Below are 26,483 nucleotides of genomic sequence, written 5' to 3'. Positions count from 1 at the left end.
TGATCCTAACTGCCCTAAAACGGGTAATTTTTATTTGGATTAAATGTCAGACATTTTTGAAAAAATGATTTTTCTTTTCATGCATTTGGCTAATGTCTATCTAAACATGCGACTTCAACTTACGTATCGGCCTCACTGCCGTCGTCAGAGCACAATAGAAACATCTATGTACAGTGTGTGCAAATGTAGAGGAGTAGGGAGGTAAGGCAATAAATAGGCCATAGAGACGAAATAATAATTAAAATGTAGCATTAACACTGGAGTGATAGATGTGCAGATGATGATGATGATGTGCAAGTAGAGATACCGGGGTGCAAAAGAGCAAGAGGATAAGTAACAATATGGGATGAGGTAGTTGGGTGTGCTATTTACAGATTACAGGTACAGTGATGGGTAAGCTGCTTAAAGTTAGAGAGGGAGATATAAGACTCCAGCTTCAGTGATTTTTGCAATTCGTTCCAGTCATTGGCAGCAGAGAACTGGAAGGAAAGGCGGCCAAATGAGGTGTTGGCTTTGGGGATGACCAGTGAAATATACCTGCTGGAGCGCGTGCTACGGGTGGGTGTTGCTATGGTGACCAGTGAGCTGAGATAAGGCGGGCTTTACTTAGCAAAGACTTATAGATGACCTGTAGCCAGTGGGTTTGGCGACAATTATGTAGTGAAGGCCAGCCAACGAGAGTATACAGGTTGCAGTGGTGGGTAGTATATGGGGCTTTGGTGACAAAACGGATGGCACTGTGATAGACTGCATCCAATTTGCTGAGTAGAGTGTTGGAAGCCATTTTGTAAATGACATCGCCGAAGTCAAGTATCGTAGGATAGTCTTCCCTGTGGCTCAGTTGGTAGAGCATGGTGTTTTTGCAATGCCAGGGTTGTGGGTTCGATTCCCACGGGGGGCCAGTACAACAAAAAAAAGGCATGAAATGAAATGTATGCACTCACTACTGTAAGTTGCTCTGGATAAGAGCGTCTGCTAAATGACTAAAATGTAAATGTAACCAGACACCTAGGTATTTGTAGTTGTCCACATATTCTAAGTCAGAACCGTCCAGAGTAGTGGGTGCGGGCAGCAATCGATTGCAGAGCATGCACTTAGTTTTACTAGCATTTAAAAGCAGTTGGAGGCCACGGAAGGAGTGTTGTATGGCGTTGAAGCTCGTTTGGAGGTTTGTTAGCACAGTGTCCAACGAATGGCCAGATATATACAGAATGGCGTCGTCTGAGTAGAGGTGGATCAGAGATTCACCATAAGCAAGAGCGACATCATTGATATATACAGAGACAAGAGTCGGCCCGAGGATTGAACCCTGTGGCACCCCCATAGAGACTGCCAGAGGTCCAGACAACATGCCCTCCGATTTGACACACTGAACTCTATCTGAGAAGTAGTTGGTGAACCAGGTGAGGCAGTCATTTGAGAAACCAAGGCTGTTGAGTCTGCCGATAAGAATGCGTTGATTGACAGTCGAAAGCCTTGGCCAGGTCGATGAAGACGGCTGCACAGTACTGTCTTTTATCGATGGCGGTTATGATATTGTTTAGGACCTTGAGCGTGGCTGAGGTGCACCTATGACCAGCTCGGAAACCAGATTGCATGGTGGAGAAGGTATGGTGGGATTCGAAATGGTCTGTGATCTGTTTAACTTGGCTTTCGAATATTTTAGAAAGGCAGGGCAGGATGGATATAGGTCTATAACAGTTTGGGTCTAAAGTGTCTCCCCCTTTTGAAGAGGGGGATGACCGCGGCAGCTTTCCAATCTTTGGGGATCTCAGACGATACAAAAGCGGTTGAACAGGCTAGTAATAGGGGTTGCAACAATTTCGGCGGATAATTTTAGAAAGAGAGGGTCCAGATTGTCTAGCCCAGCTGATTTGTAGGGATCCAGATTTTGCAGCTCTTTCAGAACATCTGTCTGGATTTGGGTGAAGGAGAAGCGTGGGGGGGGGGGGGGGGGCTTGGGAAAGTTGCTGCAGGGGGTGCTGAGATGTTGGCCAGAGTAGGGGTAGCAAGGTGGAAAGCATGGCCAGCCGTAGAGAAAAGCTTATTTAAATTATCGATTATCGTAGATTTATCGGTGGTGACAGTGTTTCCTATCCTCAGTGTAGTGGGCAGCTGGGAGGCGGTGCTCTTATTCTCCATGGACTTTACAGTGTCCCAAAACTTTTTGGAATTAGTGGAACGAGATGCAAATTTCTGTTTGAGAAAGCTAGCCTTAGCTTTCCTAACTGACTGAGTGTATTGGTTCCTGAAAAGTTGCATATTGCGGGAGCTATTCGATGCAAATGCAGAACGCCGCAGGATGTTTTTGTGCTGGTCAAGGGCAGTCAAGTCTGGAGTGAACCAAGGGCTATATCTATTCTTAGTTCTACTTTTAAGATGGTGAGGAAAGCACTTTTAAAGAATAACCAGGCATCCTCTACTGACGGGATGAGGTCAATATCCTTCCAGGATACCCGGGCCAGGTCGATTAGAAAGGCCTGCACGCTGAAGTGTTTTAGAGAGCGTTTGACAGTGATGAGGGGTGGTTGTTTGACCGCAGACCCATTACGCACGCAGGCAATGAGGCAGTGATTGCTGAGATCCTGGTTGAAGAAGGCAAGTTGGTCAGGATGATATCTAAGAGTGTGCCGCTGGTTACGGATTTAGGGTTGTACCTGGTAGTTTCCTTGATAATTTGTGAGATTGAGAGCATCTAGCTTAGATTGTAGGACGGCCGGGGTGACGGCCCCGTTTAGGTCACCTAACAGTACGAACTCTGAAGATAGATGGGGGGCCATCAATTCACATATGGTGTCCAGGGCACAGCTGGGGGCTGAAGGGGGTCTATAACAAGCGGCAACGGTGAGAGACTTGTTTCTGGAAAGGTGGATTTTTAAAAGTAGAAGCTTGAATTGTTTGGGCACAGACCTGGATAGTATTATGGCTTTGGGGATTGAAGCCTCTTGGACCTAGGCTTGGCGCTCCGGTACCGCTTTCCGTGCGGTAGCAGTGAGAACTATGACTAGGGTGGCTGGAGTCTTTGACTTTTTTTAGGGCCTTCTCTGACACCGCCTGGTATAGAGGTCCTGGATGGCAGGAAGCTTGGCCCCAGTGATGTACTGGGCCATACGCACTACCCTCTGTAAGGCCTTGCGGTCGGAGGCCGAGCAGTTGCCATACCAGGCAGTGACGCAACCAGTCGGGATACTCTCGATGGTGCAGCTGTAGAACCTTTTTGAGGATCTGAGGACCCATGCCAAATCTTTTTAGTCTCCTGAGGGGGAATAGGTTTTGTCATGTCCTCTTCACGACTGTCTTGTGCTTGGACCATGTTCGTTTGTTGATGATGTGGACACCAAGGAACTTGAAGCTCTCAATCTCCTCCACTACAGCCCTGTCGATGAGAATGGGGGCGTGCTCGGTCCTCCTTTTCCTGTAGTCCACAATCATATCCTTTGTCTTGATCACGTTGAGGGAGAGGTTGTCCTGGCACCACACGACGAGGTCTCTGGGGTGATATACATTAGTCCACAACATAGTAAAACGCTTTGCAAATGAAAATGATCATTAGTTGGACAAGTTCAGATAGTTCCTTCCTGTTTGTCTGTTTTCTTCCATTTGAACACAACCCTTGTAATGCAGACAATCAAACAAACATGAATATGTGTGTGTTTGCGTCAGAGCCCTAGAATTGAATGTCAAAGGCATGGGGGTTTTAAAAATATGGTGGTTGTATTTGTTTCACAGTTTGAGATGCTGACTGGATCGCTACCGTTCCAAGGAAAGGACCGCAAAGAGACCATGAACCTGATCCTCAAGTAAGTAGACCCAATCACAGGCTAGTGTCTGTATGCAGTTAACCCACTCTTCCCCGGACGCCGATGACGTGGATGTCGATTAAGGCAGCCCCCCCCTTACGTCTTTGATTCAGAGGGGTTGAGTTAAATGAGGAAGACACATTTCAGCTAAGTGGGTTCAGTTGTACAACTAACTAGGTATTCCCCTTTCCCTTTTCCTTAATTATCAGGGCCCATATCCACTAAGCGTCTGAGTCAGAGTGCTGATCTAGAATCTGTCCATATAATCTTATTCATTATGATCTAAAAGACAAATCCAGCCTAGATCAGCACTCCTACTCTGAGACACTTTGTGGATATGGGCCCAGAGCTCTACTACACTAAACAAAAATATAAACGCAACATGTAAAGTGTTGGTTGTATATGCTGAAATAAAAAATCCCAGAAATGTTACGTACGCACAAAAAGTATATTTCTCTCAAAATGTTGGCACAAATTTGTTTACATCCATGTTACTGAGCATTTCTCCTTTGCCAGGATAATCCATCCACCTGACGGGTGTGGCATTTCAAGAAGCTGAATAAACAGCATGATCATTACACAGGCGCCCCTTGTACTGGGGACAATAAAAGGCCACTCTAAAACGTGCAGTTTTGTCAAACAACAATGCCCCTTGTGCTGGGAACAATAAAAGGCCACTCTAAAACGTGCAGTTTTGTCAAACAACAATGTCATAGATGTCTCAAGTTTTGATGGAGTGTGCAATTGGCATGCTGACTGCAGGAATTTCCACCAGAGCTGTTGCCAGAGATTGAAATTTGAAATTGTTGCAGGCTGCATTTATATTTTTGTTCAGTATATTTATTTAGCCTGGTTGAACCAGACTGAAAGCTGTGTTCAGGAAAACAATGGTGAACGTTCCGCAGCGTTGAATCTGGATTAACCAGGCTACTATTTATTAGCCTTTTGGATATAACAATGTCTCCCCCTGCAGGGCAAGATTGGGAATGCCCCAGTTCCTGAGTTCAGAGGCCCAAAGTCTCCTCAGAGCTCTGTTCAAGAGGAACCCCACCAACAGACTGGGTGAGTAGTCTGTAACTATACAGTATGTACTTACCCACTAGCTAATGACAAGCTAATTACAGTGGTAGTTCCACTAGTAGAGTAATTACTTTGGTATAATTAGGCCTATTTTATGTTAAGCATAGAGCTTTTGCATAGGTTGTATGCAGTAATCCATACAAACGGTGTGATTGGTTGGACAGGGTCGGGGGCGGACGGTGCAGAGGAGATCAAACGCCACGCTTTCTTCTCCACCATAGACTGGAATGTGAGTGGCACCTCTTCTGATACCTCATACTACAGTTCTATCAGGGAATCAGATTATCATTCAATTAGCATTTTAAAGGGAGCCATATTCTTAAGTAATTCCCAAGTCGCCATTGCTTTAGCCAGGGGTGAAAGTAAGCCGGTCCGCTACGGAGTACCGGCAAAATAAATAGTGGGGGTACGCTGTACCGATAAAACATGAGTCACTCACAATAATTTCAACAAAAATGTCAAGAAAACTGTAGGCTATTACACCATTTATTATTACCGTGTGTCAGTTCAATGAGAAATTAGCAAATGGAGTTGAAACGGGTGGTATACGCTCCAAAATGCAGTGTGGTTCGACGTGAACACTGAATGAATTTTGCAAAGGCAGAGATGACTCACCAAGACGTGCACGAGCAGCAAGACGCATCAATCAGGCCACAAGAATAAGCCTATTATGACAATCGCCGAATGTCATTACACTTTTTGGTGTTTTGTAACCGATGTCTCTTTCTATTCTGTAAATGGCAGGTGCACAGTGCACTGTTTGAATGCTGGGATTAGTTTAGAGTGGAGGAACATGCACAGGGAGCCTACTTTTTTAAGTGATTTGTTTGACAATCAGATGAAAAGCATCATGACTGGTTGTGTTTATACCACATTAGGTAATGCTGTACGTTTTTACAGTTTAAAAGGACATTTATCCTATTAGGCCCATAAAATAGCTTGTGCACACAAGGTCCCGTACCAGTTAGAAATGAAGTCTACAGGACTTTCACCCCTGGTTTTAACCCCTTCAGAAACTATTTTAACCCTTTCAGAAACTGTTCCGGCGAGAAATCCATCCCCCGTTCAAACCGGCGGTAGCCCGACCGGACGACACCTTCTACTTTGACTCAGAGTTCACCTCCCGCACACCCAAAGGTAAGAGGTTAAAGTTGACAAGAATAACTTGTCCTAGCATGACAAGAGACCAGGTCTGACTGAATCAGACCACACTCTATCATATCAATGGTAATGAAATATGAAAGCGGTAGCAATCCTAAAATGGTTGCTATTTGTATGTTGCTTACATCGCCTTGGAGCAAGGCAGTCTATCATGAAGTCTGTGTGCGTTAATGTGTGCGCCAATGTGAATGACCTTCTGTGTATATGACCTTGTGTTCTCTCTGACCTCTCCCCAGACTCCCCAGGCGTTCCACCCAGTGCCGGAGCTCACCAGCTCTTCCGGGGCTTCAGCTTTGTCGCCCCGGCCATGCTGGAGGAGGAGGGATCATTGGAGCCTGCCAAGCCTGCACCACACCCAGTGGTTCAGGTCAGCTGTCAGTCACAGATGGGACAAAGCCACTCAGCCCCTCCCATATCTCCTATAAGAATAATAGAAGGTTACATATATTCCCACAAGGGACAATTTGTTTCGAACCAAATTCAAGAAAGAATCCAGAGAGCTCTCCCCCACACAGCCAGGTTTTGGGGCCAGTTTCCTGGTTCAGATTGAGCCTTACACTGGACTAAAAAGCTATGTCAACAGAGTTTTTCCATTGGGCAAGCTTTTCAAATCAAATTGTATTTGTCACATGCGCCAAATACAACAGGTGTAGATCTTACCTGTGAAATTCTTACTTATACAAGCCCTTAACCAACAAAACAGTTAAAAAAATAGTTTATTTAGTGAATATTTTATTAACTAAAGTAAAAAAAAATCGAATCAATCAAAAAGTAACAAGAAATGTACATAACAATAACAAAAATATATACAGGGGGTACCGGTACCGAGTCAATGTGTGGGGGTACAGGTCAGTTGAGGTAATTTGTAAAGTGACTATGCATAGATAATAAACAGCGAGTAGTAGCAGTGTAATAAAAGGGGGGTGGGGGGGTCAATGTAAATAGTCCAGGTGGCCATTAGATTAGTTTAGTTGTTCAGCAGTCGTATGGCTTGGGGGTAGAAGCTTTTTAGAAGCCTCTTGGACCTAGACTTGGCACTCCGGTACGGCTTGCCGTGCGGTAGCAGAGAGAACAGTCTGACTTGTGTGGCTGGAGTCTTTGACAATTTTTTGGGCATTCCTCTGACACAGCCTAGAATTTAGGTCCTGGATGTCAGGAAGCTTAGCCCCAGTGACGTACTGGGCCATACGCACTACCCTCTGTAGCGCCTTGCGGTCAGATGCAGAGCAGTTGCAATACCAGGCATTAATGCAACCGGTCAGGATGCTCTCGATGTTGCAGCTGTAGAACTTTGAGGATCTGGGGACCCATGCGAAATCTTTTCAGTCTCCTGAGGGGGAAAAGGTGTTGTGCCCTCTTCACGACTGTCTTGGTGTGTTTGGACTATGATAGTTTGTTGTTGATATGGACACCAAGGAACTTGAAGCTCTCGACCCGCGCCACTTCAGTCCTGTTAATCGGGGTCTGTTCGGCCCTCCTTTTCGTGTAGTTCACGATCAGCTCATTTGTCTTGCTCACATTGAGAGAGAGAGAGAGAGAGCGCTTGCCAGGTCTCTGACCTCCCCCCTCTAGGCTGTCTCATCGTTGTTGTTGATCAGGCCTACCACTGTTGTGTCACAGCAAACTTAATTTTGGTGTTGGAGTTGTGCTTGGCCACGCAGTCATGGGTGAACAGGGAGTACAGGAGGGGACTGAGCACACACCTCTGAGGGGCCCCAGTGTTAAGGATCAGAGTGGCAGATGTATTGTTACCTACCCTTATCACCTGGGGGCGGCAAGTCAGGAAGTCCAGGATCCAGTTGAAGAGGGAGGTGTTTAGTCCTAGGGTCCTTAGCTTAGTGATGAGCTTTGTGGGCAGTATGGTGTTGAACGCTGAGCTGTATTCAATGAAAAGCATTCTCACATAGGTGTTCCTTTTGTCCATGTGGGAAAGGGCAGTGTGGAGTGCAATAGAGATTGCATCATCTGTGGATCGGTTGGGGCGGTATACGAATTGGAGTGGGTCTAGGGATTCTGGCATGATGGTGTTGATGTGAGCCATGACCAGCCTTTCAAAGCACTTCATGGCTACTGACATGAGTGCTACGGGGCGGTAATCATTCAGGCAGGTTACATTTGCTTTCTTGGGTACAGGGATTATTGTGGTCTGTTTGAAACATGTTGGTATTACAGACTCGGCCATAGAGAGGTTGAAAAAGTCAGTGAAAACACTTGCCAGTTGGTCCGTGCATGCTTTGAGTACACGTCCTGGTAATCTGTCTGGCTCCGCGGCTTGTTAACCTGTTTAATGGTCTTGCTCACATCGGCTACGGAGAGCGGGATCAAACAGACGTCCGGAACCGCTGGTGCTCTCATGCATGCTTCGGTGTTGCTTTTTGACTCTGTACTCCAGCAGTTTGGATTTGAAATTATACAATGACTATGAAGTTAAAGTGCAGACTGTCAGCGAGCGTAAAAGGCATTTAGCTCGTCTGGTAGGCTTGTGTCACTGGGCAGCTCGTGGCTGGGTTTCCATTTGTAGTCTAATAGTTTTCAAGCCCTGCCACATCCGACGAGCGTCAGAGCCGGTGTAGTAGGATTCATTCTTAGACCTGTATTGACGCTTTGCCTGTTTGATGGTTCGTCGGAGGGCATAGCGTGATTTCTTATATTCAACCGGATTAGTGTCCCGCTCCTTGAAAGCGGCATGCTTTAGCCTTTAGCTCAGTGTGGAAGTTGCCTGTAATCCATGGCTTCTGGTTGGGAAATGTCCGTACGGTCACTTTGGGGACGACGAAGTCGATGCACTTATTGATCAAGCCGATGACTGACGTGGTATACTCCTCAGTCATACATGATTCCATATGTGTTATTTCATAGTTTTGACGTCTTCACTACTATTCTACAGTGTAGAAAATAGTAAAAATTAAGAAAAACCCTGGAATGAGTAGGTATTCAAACGTGTTCAGGACGAATCCAATTAACCTAAATAGCGTAATCAAAATGCAATCTAGACGCACGTACACTGGAAGAATTTAGACAAGATATACTAAGAATGATATGTACAGCAGTAGATATTACATTGAGCTATGTCAAGTGTATGTGTGTGTGTGTGTGTGTATATATATATATATATATAGATATAGATATAGATATAGATATAGATATAGATAGATAGATAGATAGATAGATAGATAGATAGATAGATAGATAGATAGATAGATAGATAGATAGATAGATAACGCACCACTACTGTATAAACAGTAGTGGTGCGTGGGTAAAATCACTGGGGAAGCCAAGCCAGGAAAATATTGCCATATTACAAACCATGTGTTGTGATAGTAGTGTTGTTTGCACTACAATCTGTTCATTCATATACCTTGCCACCGTGATATATATATATATATATATATATATATATATATAGGCCTAAAGGCCGAGACAAGAAGACACAGTGGCAGTAATAAATACAACCATACCTTTGTTTCATCACAAAACCGGAGAGCAACCTCTATCCAGTGTAGTCCACAAAGCATATTGCATGTAACAAACAGTTACATGACCTACAGCATGGTCAAGCAAGTTAAAGTTTTCAACATTTTCGGACTGCTAACAACTATTGATGTAGAACCACGGAGATTTACCGCAAGTCGCAAAGAAAACAGGAGCTGCCTCCACTATTCCAACCAGCACCATTTCAACTTTAACATTTCATCATCATCAATGCTTAGTCAACTAAAAGATACCAAAAACGATTTAGTCCAATCAATATAAGATAAATAGAGTGAGCTCCAAAGAATTGGGACAGTGACACATGTTTTATGTTTTTTTGACTCTGTACTCCAGCAGTTTGGATTTGAAATTATACAATGACTATGAAGTTAAAGTGCAGACTGTCAGCTTAAATTTGAGGGTATTTTCATCTATATCTTGTGCGCCAAGACCATTCACAGTTGTGCTCACTCAGTTTAGCTCAACGCTGATTGGCTACTATTTTATAATTTTTTTTAATTAAAAAAAATGCTTGATGGCATTCAATGCTGCGGGCGGCAACAATATCATACTCGTTTTGACCAGACAGCATTAGATAGATGGGCTACACATACTGAGACAGAGGGGTGCTGTTTCGCTCGTTCTGATGCTTTTTCCGGTGAGATACATTCAGCCTCTTGAAAACTGAAGGAAAGTTATGAAACAGATAGACGAGAGATACATTTTTATTTATTCTTTTGTCCATTTTGGGGGCAAGCCTGGCTTCCCTTGGCATCCATGAATACACGCCACCGAAACAGTATAACTAAATACAAAGAAGAAATATTAGAATGAGTTATGTCTGGAATGCAGTATTTACAGTAAATACTCAGTGTGAAATGGGAAGTGTCCAGTGGTTCAATGTCTCTGACGTGGACAGCAGCGTTGGCTATGTGTGTTTGTGAGTATGAGGTGTGTGAGTGAGTGTGCATCACCTGGTAGATGGCTAGTGATGGCTGTTCAACAGTCTGATGCCTGGTAATAGAAGCTGTTTTTTTTTCTCAGTCTTGGCACTGATGCACCTGTACTGTTTCTGTCTGCCAGACGGTAGCCGAGTGAACAGTACGCAGCTTGGTTGACTGAGGTCCTTAATGGAATGGGGTGTGGCTGTGTGGACGAATATTAAAAAAATAATAAACACAATGATTGGTGTTTGTAAAGCAGTTGTAGCCTTGCTACGCCATTATGGCGTAGCAGTCAGACATCTTTTGTCCTCGTCATGTCCCGTGTATATATCTTTTTATATATTTTTTCTTTACATATTTTTTTTATATTTTTCTTAACCTCAACTTCAACATACTCTCCTGCAATCCGCCTCACCCAATGTGGTATGGATCTGCTATTTTCTTCACTTTTGAACCGAAACCCCCAACAGAAGCTAGCCAGGTAACTAGCTACTAGCTAGTAGTCATCTAGCCACTGCTAGCGGTCATCAGCGACCTTTAGCCCGGACAACTCTCGCCAGTCTGCACAGCGCGACTCAAACCAGAGCAAATCTGACTTATTTTTCTCCATATCTCCGGATTCCTACCGCAAGCTCTGAACCTTTTCACCTGGATCATTGCAGCTAGCTAGCTGCTATCCGAGTGGCCACTCCTGGCTAACGTCTCTGTCCCGTAGCAAGAACCAACTAGCCTGGAGCTAGCCTTTGCTAGGCCCATCTCCCGGCTAGCCGACGAGGTCCATCAGCCACTCCTTGGGCTACAATATTTTGCCAATTGGCCTGGACCCCCGCCTACCCATCATGACTGGACTACCGACGTAATTCGCTCATGGTTTTTTTTCAACTGGCTCCTCCATCGCGATGTCCCCTGAATGCCCATCTGCTAGCCTGCTAGTCATGGCCCGCTAGCTGTCTAGAGCATATCGGACTGTTAGTTTAAGAGGACCATCGGATTTCTTCAATTTCTTAGCCCACTATACCTATTTTGCCAATTGGCCAGGACCCTTTTACCACACTGAGCCCTGCCGACTGGTCTGCCGATGTAACAGCATGAGGGGGCTATAACTGACTTCTTCTGTTGAGACGTCCCTCTAAGGCCCTTCTGCTAGCTTGCTAGCCCCGGCCCGCTAGCTGCCTGAATCGCCGTGTCTCCGGCCCGCCGAGCGACTCACTGGACCCCTATGATCACTCGGCTATGCATGCCTCTCCCTAATGTCAATATGCCTTGTCCATTGCTGTTTTGGTTAGTAATTATTGACTTATTTCACTGTGGAGCATCTAGCCCTGCTCAGTACGCCTTAGTTAACCCTTTAGTTCCACCTCCCACACATGCGGTGACCTCACCTGGTTTAAATGTTTCTAGAGACAATATCTCTCTCATCGTCACTCAATACCTAGGTTTACCTCAACTCTATTCACATCCTACCATACCTTTTGTCTGTATGGTAGGATGTGAATCTATTCTACCGTAGAATAGATTCATGCCTTGAATCTATTCTACCGTGCCAAGAAACCTGCTCCTTTTACTCTCTGTTCCGAATGTACTAGACGACCAGTTTTTATGGCCTTTAGTCGTACCCTTATCCTATTCCTCCTCTCTTCCTCTGGTGATGTAGAGGTTAATCCAGGCCCTGCAGTGCCTAGCTCCACTCCCATTCCCCAGGCGCTCTCATTTGTTGACTTCTGTAACCGCAAAAGCCTTGGTTTTTAACATTAGAAGCCTCCTCCCTAAGTTTGTATTATTCACTGCCTTGGCACACTCTGCCAACCCGGATGTCCTAGCCGTGTCTGAATCCTGGCTTAGGAAGAACACCAAAAACCCAAAAATTTCCATCCCTAACTATAACATTTTCCGACAAGATAGAACTGGCAAAGGGGGCGGAGTTGCAATCTACTGCAGACAGAGCCTGCAGAGTTCTGTCTTACTATCCAGGTCTGTGCCCAAACAATTTGAGCTTCTACTTCTAAAAATCCACCTTTCCAGAAAGAAGTCTCTCACTGTTGCCACTTGCTATGGACCACCTTCTGCCCCCAGCTGTGCCCTGGACACCTTATGTGAATTGATTGCCCCCCCATCGATCTTCAGAGCTCGTGCTGTTAGGTGACCTAAACTGGGACATGCTTAACACACCAACCATCCAACAATCTAAGCTTGATGCCCTCAATCTCACACAAATGATCAAGGAAACTACCAGGTACAACCCTAAATCCGTAAACACGGGCACCCTCATAGATAACATCCTAACCAACCTCCTCTGCTGTCTTCAACCAGGATCTCTGCGATCACTGCCTCATTGCCTGCGTCCGTAATGGGTCTGCGGTCAAACGACCACCCCTCATCACTGTCAAACGCTCCCTAAAACACTTCAGCGAGCAGGCCTTTCTAATCGACCTGGCCCAGGTATCCTGGAAGGATATTGACCTCATTCCGTCAGTAGAGGCTGCCTGGTTATTCTTTAAAAGTGCTTTCCTCACCATCTTAAATGCCCCATACTCAAAATTTTGAACCAGGAACAGATATAGCCCTTGGTTCACTCCAGACCTGACTGCCCTTGACCAGCACAAAAACATGCTGTGGCGTACTGCATTAGCATCGAATAGCACCCGCAATATGCAACTTTTCAGGGAATTTAGGAACCAATATACACAGGCAGTTAGGAAGCAAAGGCTAGCTTTTCAAACCGAAATTTGCATCCTGTAGCACAAACTCCAAAACGTTCTGGGACACTAAAGTCCATGGAGAACAAGAGCACCCCCTCCCAGCTGCCCACTGCACTGAGGCTAGGAAACACTGTCACCACCAATAAATCCGCGATAATTGAGAATTTCAATAAGTATTTTTCTACGGCTGGCCATGCTTTCCACCTGGCTACCCCTACCCCGTTCAACAGCCCTGCGCTCCCCACAGCAACTTGCCCAAGCCTCCTCCGTTTCTCCTTCACCCAAATCCAGATAGCTGATGTTCTGAAAGAGCTGCAAAATCTGGACCCCAGAAATCTGCCGGGCTAGACAATCTGGACCCTCTCTTTCTAAAATTATCCGCCGAAATTGTTGCAACCCCTATTACTAGCCTGTTCAACCTCTTTTGTGTCGTCTGAGATCCCCAAAGATTGGAAAGCTGCTGCGGTCATCCCTCTCTTCAAAGGGGGAGACACTCTAGACCCAAACTGCTACAGACCTACATCTATCCTATCCTGCCTTTCTAAGGTCTTCGAAAGCCAAGTTAACAAACAGATCACCGACCAAACAGAATCCCACCGTACCTTCTCCGCTATATAATCTGGTTTCCGAGCTGGTCATGGGTGCACCTCAGCCACACTCAAGGTCCTAAACGATATCATAACCGCCATCGATAAAAGACAATACTGTGCAGCTCTATTCATCGACCTGGCCAAGGCTTTCGACTCTGTCAATCACCACATTCTTATCTGCAGACTCAACAGCCTTGGTTTCTCAAATGACTGCCTCGCCTGGTTCACCAACTACTTCTCAGATAGAGTTCAGTGTGTCAAATCCGAGGGTCTGTTGTCCGGACCTCTGGCAGTCTCTATGGGGGTGCCACAGGGTTCAATCCTCGGGCCGACTCTTTTCTCTGTATACATCGATGTCGCTCTTGCTGCTGGTGATTCTCTGATCCACCTCAACGCAGACAACACCATTTGTGTCGCACTGCTTTGCTTTATCTTGGCCAGGTCGCAGTTGTAAATGAGAACTTGTTCTCAACTAGCCTACCTGGTTAAATAGGTCTTCCCTGTGGCTCAGTTGGTAGAGCATGGTGTTTGCAACGCCAGCATGGTGTGTGCAACGCCAGGGTTGTGGGTTCAATGACTAAATGGTCTGACTTTGCTAAATGACTAAAATGTAAATGTAAGGTGAAATATATAAAAAAATAAACTGTGTGAGATGCTGTAACCCTATACAGTAGCACTCATTTCCCTATGTTTTCTGTTTGCTGCAGCAACTCCATGGGAAGAACCTGTTGTTCAGCGATGGCTACGTGCTGAAGGAAGACATCGGCATGGGCTCCTTCTCTGTCTGCAAGCGATGCATCCACAAAGCCACCAACACAGAGTATGCTGCCAAGGTCAGAACACACACACACACTTCTCTGTCTGCAAGACCTGCGTCCCCAAAGCCACCAACACAGAGTACCCCGCCAAGGTACCAAAACATACGCTGTAGCCTCCCTCTCTCTGGGTGTATATCCTGAAATATCAAGCAAATCACTCTCCCCAGTCTCCCATTTTTTTATTCGTCCATCTTGTGGGGTGCTAAATCCTTGCTAATACAGTAATTGGACATGACTCTCTAAAAGATACATTTCAACAATTTATGTTGAGTAAGTTATTCAGATCTGTCTTTTGGAGATGTTCTAATCCTTTCGTATCTTTTGTCTCGCACCGTCTCAATCATAATGGTTTCGTAATGGGGTATTTATAATGGCATCTGTTGTATTATTGTGCACTACCAGGTGATTGACAAGACCATGACAGACCCCTCAGAGGAGATCGAGATCCTGCTGCGATACGGACAGCACCCCAACATCATCACCCTGAAGGATGTGAGTGTACACTGACACACACACAATCATCACCCTGAAGGATGTGAGCACACACACACACACACAATCATCACCCTGAAGGATGTGAGCACACCCACACACACAATCATCACCCTGAAGGAAGTGAGCACACACGCACACACACCTGCACAGATAGAATCATCCTTTGTGTGTTCTTTCCATCCGTCAGGTGTATGACAATGGGAAGGAGGTGTATCTGGTGACAGAGCTGATGCGAGGCGGGGAGCTGCTGGACCGGATCCTCAAACAGAAATTCTTCTCAGAGCGCGAGGCCAGCTCCGTGCTCCACACCATCACCAAGACTGTAGAATACCTCCACGCACAGGGGGTGAGACAACCCTCTACACACATACTGTAACAAACGGCTGAATATGGACTTGAATGAACTTTGTCTTAACAAGAGTTTCTAGATATTCATTTTTCCTATGTTCTAATATTCTTACTTTAAAAAATATTTATGTCACAGTATTAACACTCAAGGCAACTACTGGGCAAATAATGTACAACCAACATCGTATCTCCAAAAGGTCCATTGGAAGTCAAACGTTGAAGTATCAGTTGAAGATTTATTTTTGTGTTATTTGACCCTTACTAAGTTGTCTTTCAATCCCCCTCTCTCCTTCTCCCGCTTCACCTCTACCTCTCCTCCCCCTCTGTTCCTCATTTCTCCACCTCCCTTCTCTCCAGGTGGTCCACAGGGACCTGAAGCCCAGTAACATCCTGTATGTAGATGAGTTGGGGAACCCCGAGTCCATCAGGATCTGTGACTTTGGTTTCGCCAAGCAGCTGAGAGCTGACAACGGCCTGCTCATGACCCCCTGCTATACCGCTAACTTCGTAGCCCCGGAGGTAAGGCCCGGGACTGTGTGTGTGAGATGACGATTATGATTAATACCTGTGTGTATATACACTGAGAATACCACACATTAGGAACACCTTCCTAATATTGAGTTGCACCCCCCTTTTTGCCCTCAGAACAGCCTCAATTCGTCGGGGCATGGATGCTGGCCTTGTTAACGCCAATGCTTCCCACAGTTGTCGAGTTGGCTGGATGTCCTTTGGGTGGTGGACCATTCTTGATATACACAGGAAACTTGTGTGAAAAACCCAGCAGTGTTGTAGTTCTTGACACAAACCAGTGCGCCTGGCTGTGGCGGTCATGACATTTTGTCAGCCGGTTATTGTCATGCAAAAGTCTGCCGGTCTCACTGTAATTTACCGTTAATTAATATAAACAACTTTAGCGTTTCCAGGCCTCCACGCATACAAGCCACATACAAGCCGCTGATGCACGCCTTTGGAACATCTACATTTTAAAAAAGTATAATAAATCAATTGAACATACTCCATCACCATCACAATAAATCCAGTATTTATTTTAGGCAGGTCGAAAAGAAACATTATTAAGAAAAGAGCTTAGGAGTTGGTCAACTGTATGTTATCAGGCTGTTGGCTTGTTAATTTAGCAGACAAGATATGCCATTATTTTATATTATATGATTTTATGTTAAGATTAATATAATTGAACTTAGCTGAATAAAATTGAAAGGATATTTTTCCCATTTCGGAGTGAGAATGCACATAGGAAGTGGCTATGTTGAGCGTAAAAGTAATAATTTGAAACAGGTCCTGTAGCCTACGCTAGATTTAGAGTTGCTTAGCAACTTTAGTTGTGAATGATACAAACCATAGAAATCAAAAGATACACTATATATACAAAAGTATGTGGACAGCCCTTCAAATTAGTGAATTTGGCTATTTCAGCCACACCTGTTGCTGACAGGTGTGTAAAAATTGATCACACAGCCATGCAATTTCCATAGACAAACATTGGCAGTAGAATGGCCTTACTGAAGAGCTCAGTGACTTTCAATGTGGGACCCTCATAGGATGCCACCTTTCCAACAAGTCGGTTCGTCAGATTTCTGCCGTGCTAGAGCTGCCCCGGTCAAGTGTAAGTGCTGTTACTGTGGAAACATGTAGGAGCAGCAACGGCTCAGTCGCAAAGTGGTAGGCCACACAAACTCACAGAACTGGATAGCCGAGTGCTGAAGCACGTACCTCGTCTTCGGATGCAACACTCTCTACGGAGTTCCAAACTGCATCTGGAAGCAATGTCAGCACCAGAACTGTTTGTCGGGAGCTTCGTGAAATGGGTTTCCATGGCCGAGCAGCCGCACACAAGCCTAAGATCACCATGCGCAATGCCAAGCATTGGCTGGAGTGGTGTAAAGATCGCTGCCATTGGACTCTGGAGCAGTGGAAATGCGTTTTCTGGTGTGATAAATCACACTTCACCATCTGGCAGTCTGATGGAGGAATCTGGGTTTAACAGATGCCAGGAGAAAGCTACCTGCCGCAATGCATAGTGCCAACTGCAAAGTTTGGTGGAGGAGGAATAATGGTCTGATTTTCATAGTTTGGGCTAGGCCTCTTAGTTCCAGTAAAGGGAAATCAACGTTACAGCATACAATGACATTCTAGACGATTCTGTGCTTCCAACTTTGTGGCAACAGTTTTAGGAAGGCCCTTTCCTGTTTCAGCACGACAATGCCCCCGTGCACAAAGCAAGGTCCATACCGAAATGGTTTGTCGAGATCGGTGTGGAAGAACTTGACTGGCCTGCACAGAGCTCAACCCCATGGAACACCTTTGGGATGATTGGAACGCCAACTGTGAGCCAGCCCTAATCGGCCAACATCAGTGCCCGACCTCAGTAATGCTCATGTGGCTGAATGGAAGCAAGTCCCCACAGCAATGTTCCAACATCTAGTGGAAAGCTTTCCATGGGAAACCAAGTGAAATCTGTTTGGGTACATCAATAGTAACATGTTTTCACAACAAAACCTATTTCATTAAACTGACAGCCTCTCTCTCTGCGCACTGGAGAAAGGAATGAAGGGGGAGATGGAAACGCAAAGTGATGAGCTATTCTGTAGCTAAAGGTAATGTGTCAGCCTATGAATTCTGAAAATAAATTCATTATAATTCCTTATAATTGTAGGCTAACTTTGAATTTGTTTAATTTAGGATAGACCAATTATGTATCATATCTTTAATCAGTATCTATTTTTATTTTTTGCCCTGTGTAATATGAGGTAGGCTATGTATTGTATAATGGTACAATCATTATTTTAATTCCGGTTTTTTTTGCGGGCCTGGTCTCAAATCAAATAAAATCTCATTGTATTTGTCACATGCGCCGAATACAACAAACAGGTGTAGACCTTAGTGAAATGCTTACAAGCCCTTAACCAACAATGCAGTTTTAAGAAAATACCTAAAAAACAAACAAAGTAAGCGTTAAGAATAACAGATAATTAAAGAGCATCAGTAAATAACAATAGCGGGGCTATATACAGGGGATACAGAGTCAGTGTGCGGGGGCACCGGTGTCGAGGTAATTGCAGTAATATGTACATGTAGGTAGAGTTATTAAAGTGACTATGCATAGATAACAACAGAGTAGCAGCAGCATAGAAGAGTGGGGCAATGCAAATAGTCTGGGTAGCCATTTGATTAGATGTTGATTAGATGTATATAGGCCTATGCAGTGCTTGACTTGGGCAGGCGCTCACCAGAGATGAGTACCGGCACCAAGTTTAATACTGCTTATAGAATATTAGCTCGAAAGTATTGTGGAGCTCCTCCACCTAAATATAAACTGTACCAGCACCCAAAATGAGTACCGGCACCTATTTCAGTCCAAGTCGAGCACTGGGCCTATGCATAAGCTCTAATATACATGTGGTTGTTTTGAATGAATCATCACCTTAGAAAGCACTGTCCATTCTGTTGTGTTGGTCATTGTGGATGTTGTTTCAAAGACTGTTTTCCTCTGTTTCAACCTGTTGAACTTATTTCTTCAAATTGATCAATCACAGTGAGGTGAGTTTTAAAGCACATACTGTTTTTATGATTTTAGTGATGTTCGATTGCATTCGCATTGATGCCAGAGTGGTTAGAGGGACAATGGAGCCCTGAGTACCGTGACATTAGCGACCTGATGATCATTAGCTAGTTTGGTCATACTAACACGTGTCCAGAGTGCATAAGAGGAGATTACCTTGACTCAACGGTCATGACTCATGATTGCCGGTGTGGCGGTAATACAGTCACCGCAACAGCGTATGCCTGGCATCTACTACCGTACCCCGTTCAAAGGCACTTAAATCTTTTGTCTTGCCCGTTCACCCTCTGAATGGCACACATACACAATCCACGCCTCAATTGTCTCCAGGCTTAAAAATCCTCCTTTAACCTGTCTCCTCCCCTTCATCTACACTGATTTTGAAGTGGTTTAACAAGTGACATCAATAAGGGATCATAGCTTTCACCTGGATTCACCTGGTCAGTCTGTCATGGAAAGAGCAGGTGTTCTTAATATTTTGTATGCTCAGTGTAGCGTCCTTGTCAAATGCTAGGGCGTACAGCTTTACCCCGGTGATGCACGATAGCCAATATTGTGACGTATTGCTCTGTCTGTGTGTTCCAGGTGTTGAAGCGTCAGGGCTATGATGAGGGCTGTGATGTTTGGAGTCTGGGTGTCTTGCTGTACACCATGCTGGCTGGGTGAGGAACACACACACACACACTACATACCACTCATACATCTGTGCACTATATTCCACTCCGTAGGGCATCTACATCCAACAAAATGTAATTTTGTCACTCGCGTGCATACACACACTCTCATTTGACTTGTTCCATGGGCTCCCTCCCTCCCCCTTCAGCTTCACTCCGTTTGCCAATGGGCCCGACGACACTCCAGATGAGATCCTGAGCAGGATAGGAAGCGGTCACTTCACCCTGACTGGAGGCAACTGGGACGCCGTGTCGGACGCAGCCAAGGTACAGTAGGACTGACTGGGACTTGCTGGGAGACTTGAAGTGAAACAATAGTGGTTTAGTTTGGATTTCAAGGATAGAGGTGTACAGTAAATAATGACACAAACCCATCAAACCGGGCTCCCGAGTGGCGCAGCAGTCTAAGGCACTGCATCGCAGTGCTTGAGGCGTCACTTCTGACCCAGGTTTGATCCCAGACTGTGTCATAGCTGGCCGTGACCGGGAGACCCATAAGGCGGTGCACAATTGGCCCAGCGTCGTCCTGGTTAGGGGAGCGTTTGGCCTTCCGGGATTTCCTTGTCCCATTGCGCTCCAGCGATAGTGGCGGGCCGGGCGCCTGCTAGCTGACTTTGGTCACAAGCTGGATGGTGTTTTCTCCGACACATTGGTGCGGCTGGCTTCCGGAATAGCGAGCAGAGTTTCAAGAAGCAGTGCGGCTTGGCAGGTTCGTGTTTCGGAGGACGCATGGCTCACGACCTTCGCCTCTCCCGAGTCTGTAGGGGATTTGCAGCGATGGGCCAAGACTAACTACCAATTGGATCACGAAATTGGGGAGAAAAAGGGGTAAAAGTACAAAAACATCAAACCATTCATTTCTTCCTTCCTGCTGTGCGTGTTCTTTCTCTATAGGACCTGGTATCTAAGATGCTCCACGTGGACCCCCACCAGCGGCTGACGGCCATGCAGGTCCTCAAGCACCCCTGGATTGTTCAGAGGGACAAGCTGCCCAACAGCCAGCTGCAGCACCAGGACGCCAAGCTGGTCAAGGTACTGGATTGATACTATAATGTACACTTTGCTGTGCCCACTGGGAAATCCAGGGTTGGGAGTCAACTCCGTTCTTGTTCACATGGTGAATTTCTATTTCTATTGGACACAGCTGACCATGCCATTACAGTCCCGAAAAGTACATTCCGAAATAAAGCAATGTTTTTATTTTAAAGGTATATTTTGGGGAATTTTAAGCTTTATTGGATAGAGGAGAGACAATGGGAATGATGGATAGAGAGTGTGCTGAAGTGGCAGTGGGCCGGATTCGAACCCACGCTGCAGCGGTATATGTGATCTGGAGGCAGCGGTTTAGTCCGTTAGGTCACACTATGGCCTAGGGTGACCTAACTTTGTAGTGCCTGCAGCGCTTCATTTGGAAATCGGGAGGTGACGGAACAAAAAGTGGGCACAAGAGGGGCGTGACCTGGGTAGCTCTGAGGTACCGGAACGCACAAGAAAAAAAAAAAATATATATATAACCTTTAAGATACAGCATTGCATGCATATCATGGCATTTGCGTGGTGACATTGAGTAGAATAGAGGCACTTACAGAATTTGCACACACGGGTAAAAAATATATTATAGCCTTTTATAAAAACATTTTCATGTAATTTTACATAACTGGAGACTTTAGTGAAATCTTTTTTAATACCACACAAATTATCGAAAGGCTACTTTGACACTGACAGAGAAATACAAAACAGCCTTGTCTTGAATGCAACAAATAGCGTAGAGACAAAATATTGTACAATATGAGGAGGAAATTATAGTCCGAATCAAGTTCCAGTGTCACTCACCAGTGATGCTGTTCGCTCAATAGGCCTACAGTTGAAGTCGGAAGTTTACATACACTTAGGTTGGAGTCATTAAAACTTGTTTTACAACCACTCCACAAATTTCTTGTTAACTATAGTTTTGGCAAGTCGGTTAGGACATCTACTTTGTGCATGACACAAGTAATTTTTCCAACAATTGTTTACAGACAGATTATTTCACTTATAAACTCACTATCACAATTCCTGTCGGTCAGAAGTTTACATACACTAAGTTGACAGTGCCTTTAAACGGCTTGGAAAATTCCAGAAAACGATGTCATGGCTTTAGAAGCTTCTGATTGGCTAATTGACATCATTTGAGTCAATTGGAGGTGTACCTGTGGATGTATTTCGAGGCCTACCTTCAAACTCAGTGACTCTTTGCTTGACATCATGGGAAAATCAAAGGAAATTAGCCAAGACCTCAGAAAAAAAGTCTGGTTCATCCTTGGGAGCAATTTCCAAACGCCTGAAGGTACCACGTTCATCTGTACAAACAATAGTATGCAAGTATAAACACCATGGGACCACTCAGCCGTCATACCGCTCAGGAAGGAGACGCGTTCTGTCTCCTAGAGATGAACGTACATTGGTGCAAAAAGTGCAAATCAATCCCAGAACAACAGCAAAGGACCTTGTGAAGATGCTGGAGGAAACAGGTACAAAAGTATCTATATCCACAGTAAAACGAGTCCTATATCGACATAACCTGAAAGGCCGCTCAGCAAGGAAGAAGCAACTGCTCCAAAACCGCCATCAAAAAAAAAGCCAGACTACGGTTTGCAACTGCACGTGGGGACAAAGATCATACTTTTTGGAGAAATGTCCCCTGGTCTGATGAAACAAAAATAGAACTGTTTGGCCATAAAGACCATCGTTATGTTTGGAGGAAAAAGGGGGAGGCTTGCAAGCCGAAGAACACCGTCCCAACCGTGAAGCACGGGGGTGGCAGCATCATGTTGTGCGGGTGCTTTGCTGCAGGAGGGACTGGTGCATAAAATAGATAGCATCATGAGGGAGGAAAATTATGTGGATATATTGAAGCATCAGTCAGGAAATTGAAGCTTGGTCACAAATGGGTCTTCCAAATGGACAATGCCCCCAAGCATACTTCCAAAGTTGTGTCAAAATGGCTTAAGGACAACAAAGTCAAGGTATTGGAGTGGCCATCACAAAGCTCTGCCCTCAATCCTATAGACAATTTGTGGGCAGAACTGAAAAAGTGTGTGTGACCAAGGAGGCCTACAAACCTGACTCAGTTACACCAGCCCTGTCAGGAGGAATAGGCCAAAATTCACCCAACTTGGTGTGGGAAGCTTGTGGAAGGCTACCCAAAACGTTTGACCCAAGTTAAACAATTTAAAGGCAATGCTACCAAATGCTAATTGAGTGTATGTAAACTTCTGACCCACTGGGAATGTGATGAAAAAAATCATTCTCTCTACTATTATTCTGACATTTCACATTCTTAAAATAAAGTGATCCTAACTGACCTAAGACGGGGAATTTTTACTACGATTAAATGTCAGGAATTGTTAACTGAGTTTAAATGTATTTGGCTAAGGTGTATGTAAACTTCCGACTTCAACTGTATTTGGGAATTTATAAAATATGTTGGGAGCCTACAGACATGCACGTCTAATTTTCAGCAGGAGCCATTTGCTTTCCAACCTGTGCTTTTCCCACAATTGTATTCAAAATATTGCGAAAGGCCTGTTTTGGCAGCGGTTCAGACAGCCACAACTCAACAATCAGTTGATTGATAGCCTATTTGCAGCGTGTTACCGACTGTAGGCTATGCCTTGTGATTGGGCTACATTATACAATCCACAGCTATTTATTTCTAGCAATGTCTATCAGAGCAGAAAGTGGGAGAGGGATCATAGAAATGTAATTTCATTCTAGTTCTATGAGAGAGATACAGGCGCGTTTCTCTCTCTCTCACCAAACCAACATTGGTCTCTAGACTTCAATGTTGCACAAACCTAATCCCTGGCCTGGCCCAACCGTAATCATTTCTCAGAATATCAGGCGCGGGCTGGAAATATGTTTTCACATGACATTTGGGCAGGATAATTAACGAGGAGGCATCTTAATTAACTCTGATTGCTTTTATTCAAATTGCCTTCTCTTTCAAGTTAAAGCTGCAATATGTAACTTTTTGGGAGACCTGACCAAATTCACACAGAAATGTGAGTTATAGATCTGTCATTCTCATTTAAAGCGAGACTAAGAAGCAGTAGATATATTCTATGTGGGCTATTTCTGTGCTTCACAATCTTACATTTAGTTTTTTGTGTCTTTATTTTCAGTTTTGAACACCAGCTTCAAACAGCTAAAAATACAATATTTTGGTTTATGGAAAATATATTTCACATCGGTTTAGATGGCAAAATGATTCTCTACGCTGTACTTGCTACACTATTAGAATTTTAGAAACCAGGAAATGGCAGAGCGATTTCTGCATAGTGCACCTAAATTATCTTTCATGCCACAAGATGTACCGGATCCGGTCAAATAGGTTCCGGAATGCAACTTGTCTTGAAGAGGTGCCAGATCCTGTGTGTGACTGGAACTGTTTGTCCTCCAAACTGATATCTTGACATTGCACTACCTCTTCTCTTCTGACAGGGGGCGATGGCGGCCACCTACTCGGCCTTAAAGAGCTCCCAGCCCACGCCGGAGCTGAAGCCCATCGAGTCTTCGTTCCTGGCCCAGCGACGTGTCAAGAAGCTCCCTTCCACCTCTCTGTAGAACCATGTAGACACCCCAGACTCCAGCTAGAACACCCCCAGTCAGTCAGTACAGCAGTAAGTCACGGGACTGAAGAGACAACCTCAGTTTAACCAGCCAAGGACCATTGACTGTACTCTGCTGTAGTCACCAACCCCCTGCCGGTGATATCAGTCGTCTCAGTTTCCTCCTCGATAGGTGTGGTCACTGGCTGTCAATCACACCTGGACTAGTGACAGGACATGACTGGGGATGAGGCGGCAGTGGGGTAGTGGCAGGTTTTGACAAATGTGTTAGCAGTATATTTTGGATAAGAGTTGTGTGAGTCTTGAGTTTGTGAGACAACCTGCTACCACAGAGGACGTTGATGACCGCTGTTGATGTTTTGGTAGTGTTTCTGTTCTGCTGTCGTTTTGATTGGCTCTCCCCTCAGCATCACTGTGATTGGCTGCCGCTCAGCTCTCTGCACGTCTGTCTTTCTGAATGTCTGTTTGGTGTGTCGTTCTCTCTCCAGTTGATTTGCTTTACGTAGTAGTAGGCTACTGCCAAATCGATTTGTTTCTTGTTTTTGCTGTTTTTCCATTGGGAAAGCTTGAAGGGACTATGGCAGAAAACGATCAGTCCATTGCTATCATTCTCCTATTTTGTAATGACCATTAAAATAAAAAAATATTTTGCCATAAATGAGACTATACCAGAAGTAGCAATTCTGGGTAATGTAGTCACTGCTAATGTTTTTTCCAAGCTGAGTGTCTCACTGTCCATTTGCATGACTTACGGTGAGTCCAGTCCTCGGGAATGTTGCAGGAAGTTGTTTGCATGGTATGGTGCAGTGTGGCGTCATTTTGCTTTGTCCTTCTCTTATCTACACTTTTTTTGGTGACCTTGCCGATTCTGAGAAGGAAAAAAATAAGATTGGAGATATGTCCAAATATTTTTATTGTAAAAAAATGAATAAGAGTATCTGTAATGCCCTAAACAAGTTGGCATGTTGAAATCTATATTCACTTTTTTTCCCATTGTGTTTTCTTCTTGGATATGCATATTTTGAATGCTGTCTGTCTTGTGTTCACTTTTGTTGTTGCCTGTTTTATGTTTTGTTGTTCGGTCCAAAGAAAGTAGTGATTACATTTTGTAAAAGGTATGTCGAGCACACGCTGTTGGAGCGTCCATGATGGACTCTTTCCCACAATCCTCCTCTGTTTCAATGTTAAGTATGGTGAGATTGATTGTCGAAACGATTGTACTGAGCACTCAAATGCACTCTCTTAAAGTCACTGTAAAGCATTGATTTTCATCTTTTTCTCAAACAATATTGTTTGGGCTTTTCTGATTTGAAATTGCCTGTCTGCTGGTTTTAATCAGGACTTATAAGTGAATGTCCACAGGTTTATTTTTTGTGTCCTGTTCAGTTTGACTATACTACAAGGGTAAAGGTCTTTAAACACTATTGTGCCAACCTGAACCAAGCTGCGCTGTCTCTGCTATTTTAACCAGGCCAGCTCAGTACAGCTTGGTTTGGCTCGGCAGTGTGAAAAGCCCTGGACTTCCATCAAGGTCTTTCTCTATTTTACTTAATCATAGGTCATAATAACTTCTAGACAAAATGATCATTGTATTATTTGCTGTATTGGAATAGTACACATTTGTGGCTAAGTTTAAGTAGCTTGTAAGGTAACTTGACCTACAGCATACTTTAGATCCTGTAAGCTTCTTTAGGCTTGACCCTTGACTTTTAGATATCTGAAGCATATCTGTCGAAAGGAGGTTGGTGGGTCGGGATGGGGTACAGGGGGTATTTCACCCTCTTCTGCCATTACAGCAGTGGGGATTCGGGCCTATAGGGTGTTAAAATGAGATTCCTTTCTATTAAAAAAATGATCTACGCTGATCAGACTGCTTTGTCTCTGCTTTAATCTCTTATTGTCTGTGATGTCTGCATGTATGCGTACATTAATAATAAAAATATCAGGGTTGCACTCAATTCAGGAATTGAACATGTTCCTATATTAGTCTGTCAGTGTCTTTTGTGTATATACACTTTATGGACCGCCTTTAAGTGTAGTGTCCTAGACCCTGTGCTGTAGTGATGGATTTGAGTGTTCCTTTAAAACACCTAGGGAACAGTGTGTTAAGCAAGCAGAAAAACACTGCATCTCACTGCCTGTCTGCAGCACATGTGCACACACACACACAGCAGGGGGTACACTTTCATGTACTTCCCAAATGTCCTCCAATG

At 44.6% G+C, this 26,483-nt stretch overlaps 1 protein-coding gene across 5 annotated transcripts in view; it reads left to right on the top strand.

Moving 5' to 3' along the window:
* The window catches only part of LOC115162588 (ribosomal protein S6 kinase 2 alpha), a 167,166-nt gene extending 140,915 nt beyond the window's left edge, over positions 1–26,251 (top strand). For all 5 annotated transcript variants that reach the window (XM_029714041.1, XM_029714045.1, XM_029714042.1 and 2 more), the window contains 13 exons: positions 3,730–3,800; positions 4,774–4,862; positions 5,045–5,109; positions 5,915–6,017; positions 6,278–6,408; positions 14,453–14,578; positions 14,966–15,055; positions 15,246–15,404; positions 15,764–15,925; positions 19,572–19,648; positions 19,810–19,927; positions 20,555–20,692; positions 24,143–26,251. In XM_029714041.1, coding sequence (XP_029569901.1) covers positions 3,730–3,800; positions 4,774–4,862; positions 5,045–5,109; positions 5,915–6,017; positions 6,278–6,408; positions 14,453–14,578; positions 14,966–15,055; positions 15,246–15,404; positions 15,764–15,925; positions 19,572–19,648; positions 19,810–19,927; positions 20,555–20,692; positions 24,143–24,265 — 1,452 coding nt within the window. In that variant the 3' untranslated portion in view covers positions 24,266–26,251. The remainder of the gene's footprint in view (positions 1–3,729; positions 3,801–4,773; positions 4,863–5,044; positions 5,110–5,914; positions 6,018–6,277; positions 6,409–14,452; positions 14,579–14,965; positions 15,056–15,245; positions 15,405–15,763; positions 15,926–19,571; positions 19,649–19,809; positions 19,928–20,554; positions 20,693–24,142) is intronic.
* The last annotated feature ends 232 nt before the right edge of the window (positions 26,252–26,483 follow it).

The sequence above is a fragment of the Salmo trutta genome, chromosome 25, assembly GCF_901001165.1.
Source record: "Salmo trutta chromosome 25, fSalTru1.1, whole genome shotgun sequence".
NCBI classification, from domain to species: domain Eukaryota; kingdom Metazoa; phylum Chordata; class Actinopteri; order Salmoniformes; family Salmonidae; genus Salmo; species Salmo trutta.
This window is presented reverse-complemented; position numbering and strand designations above follow the sequence as displayed.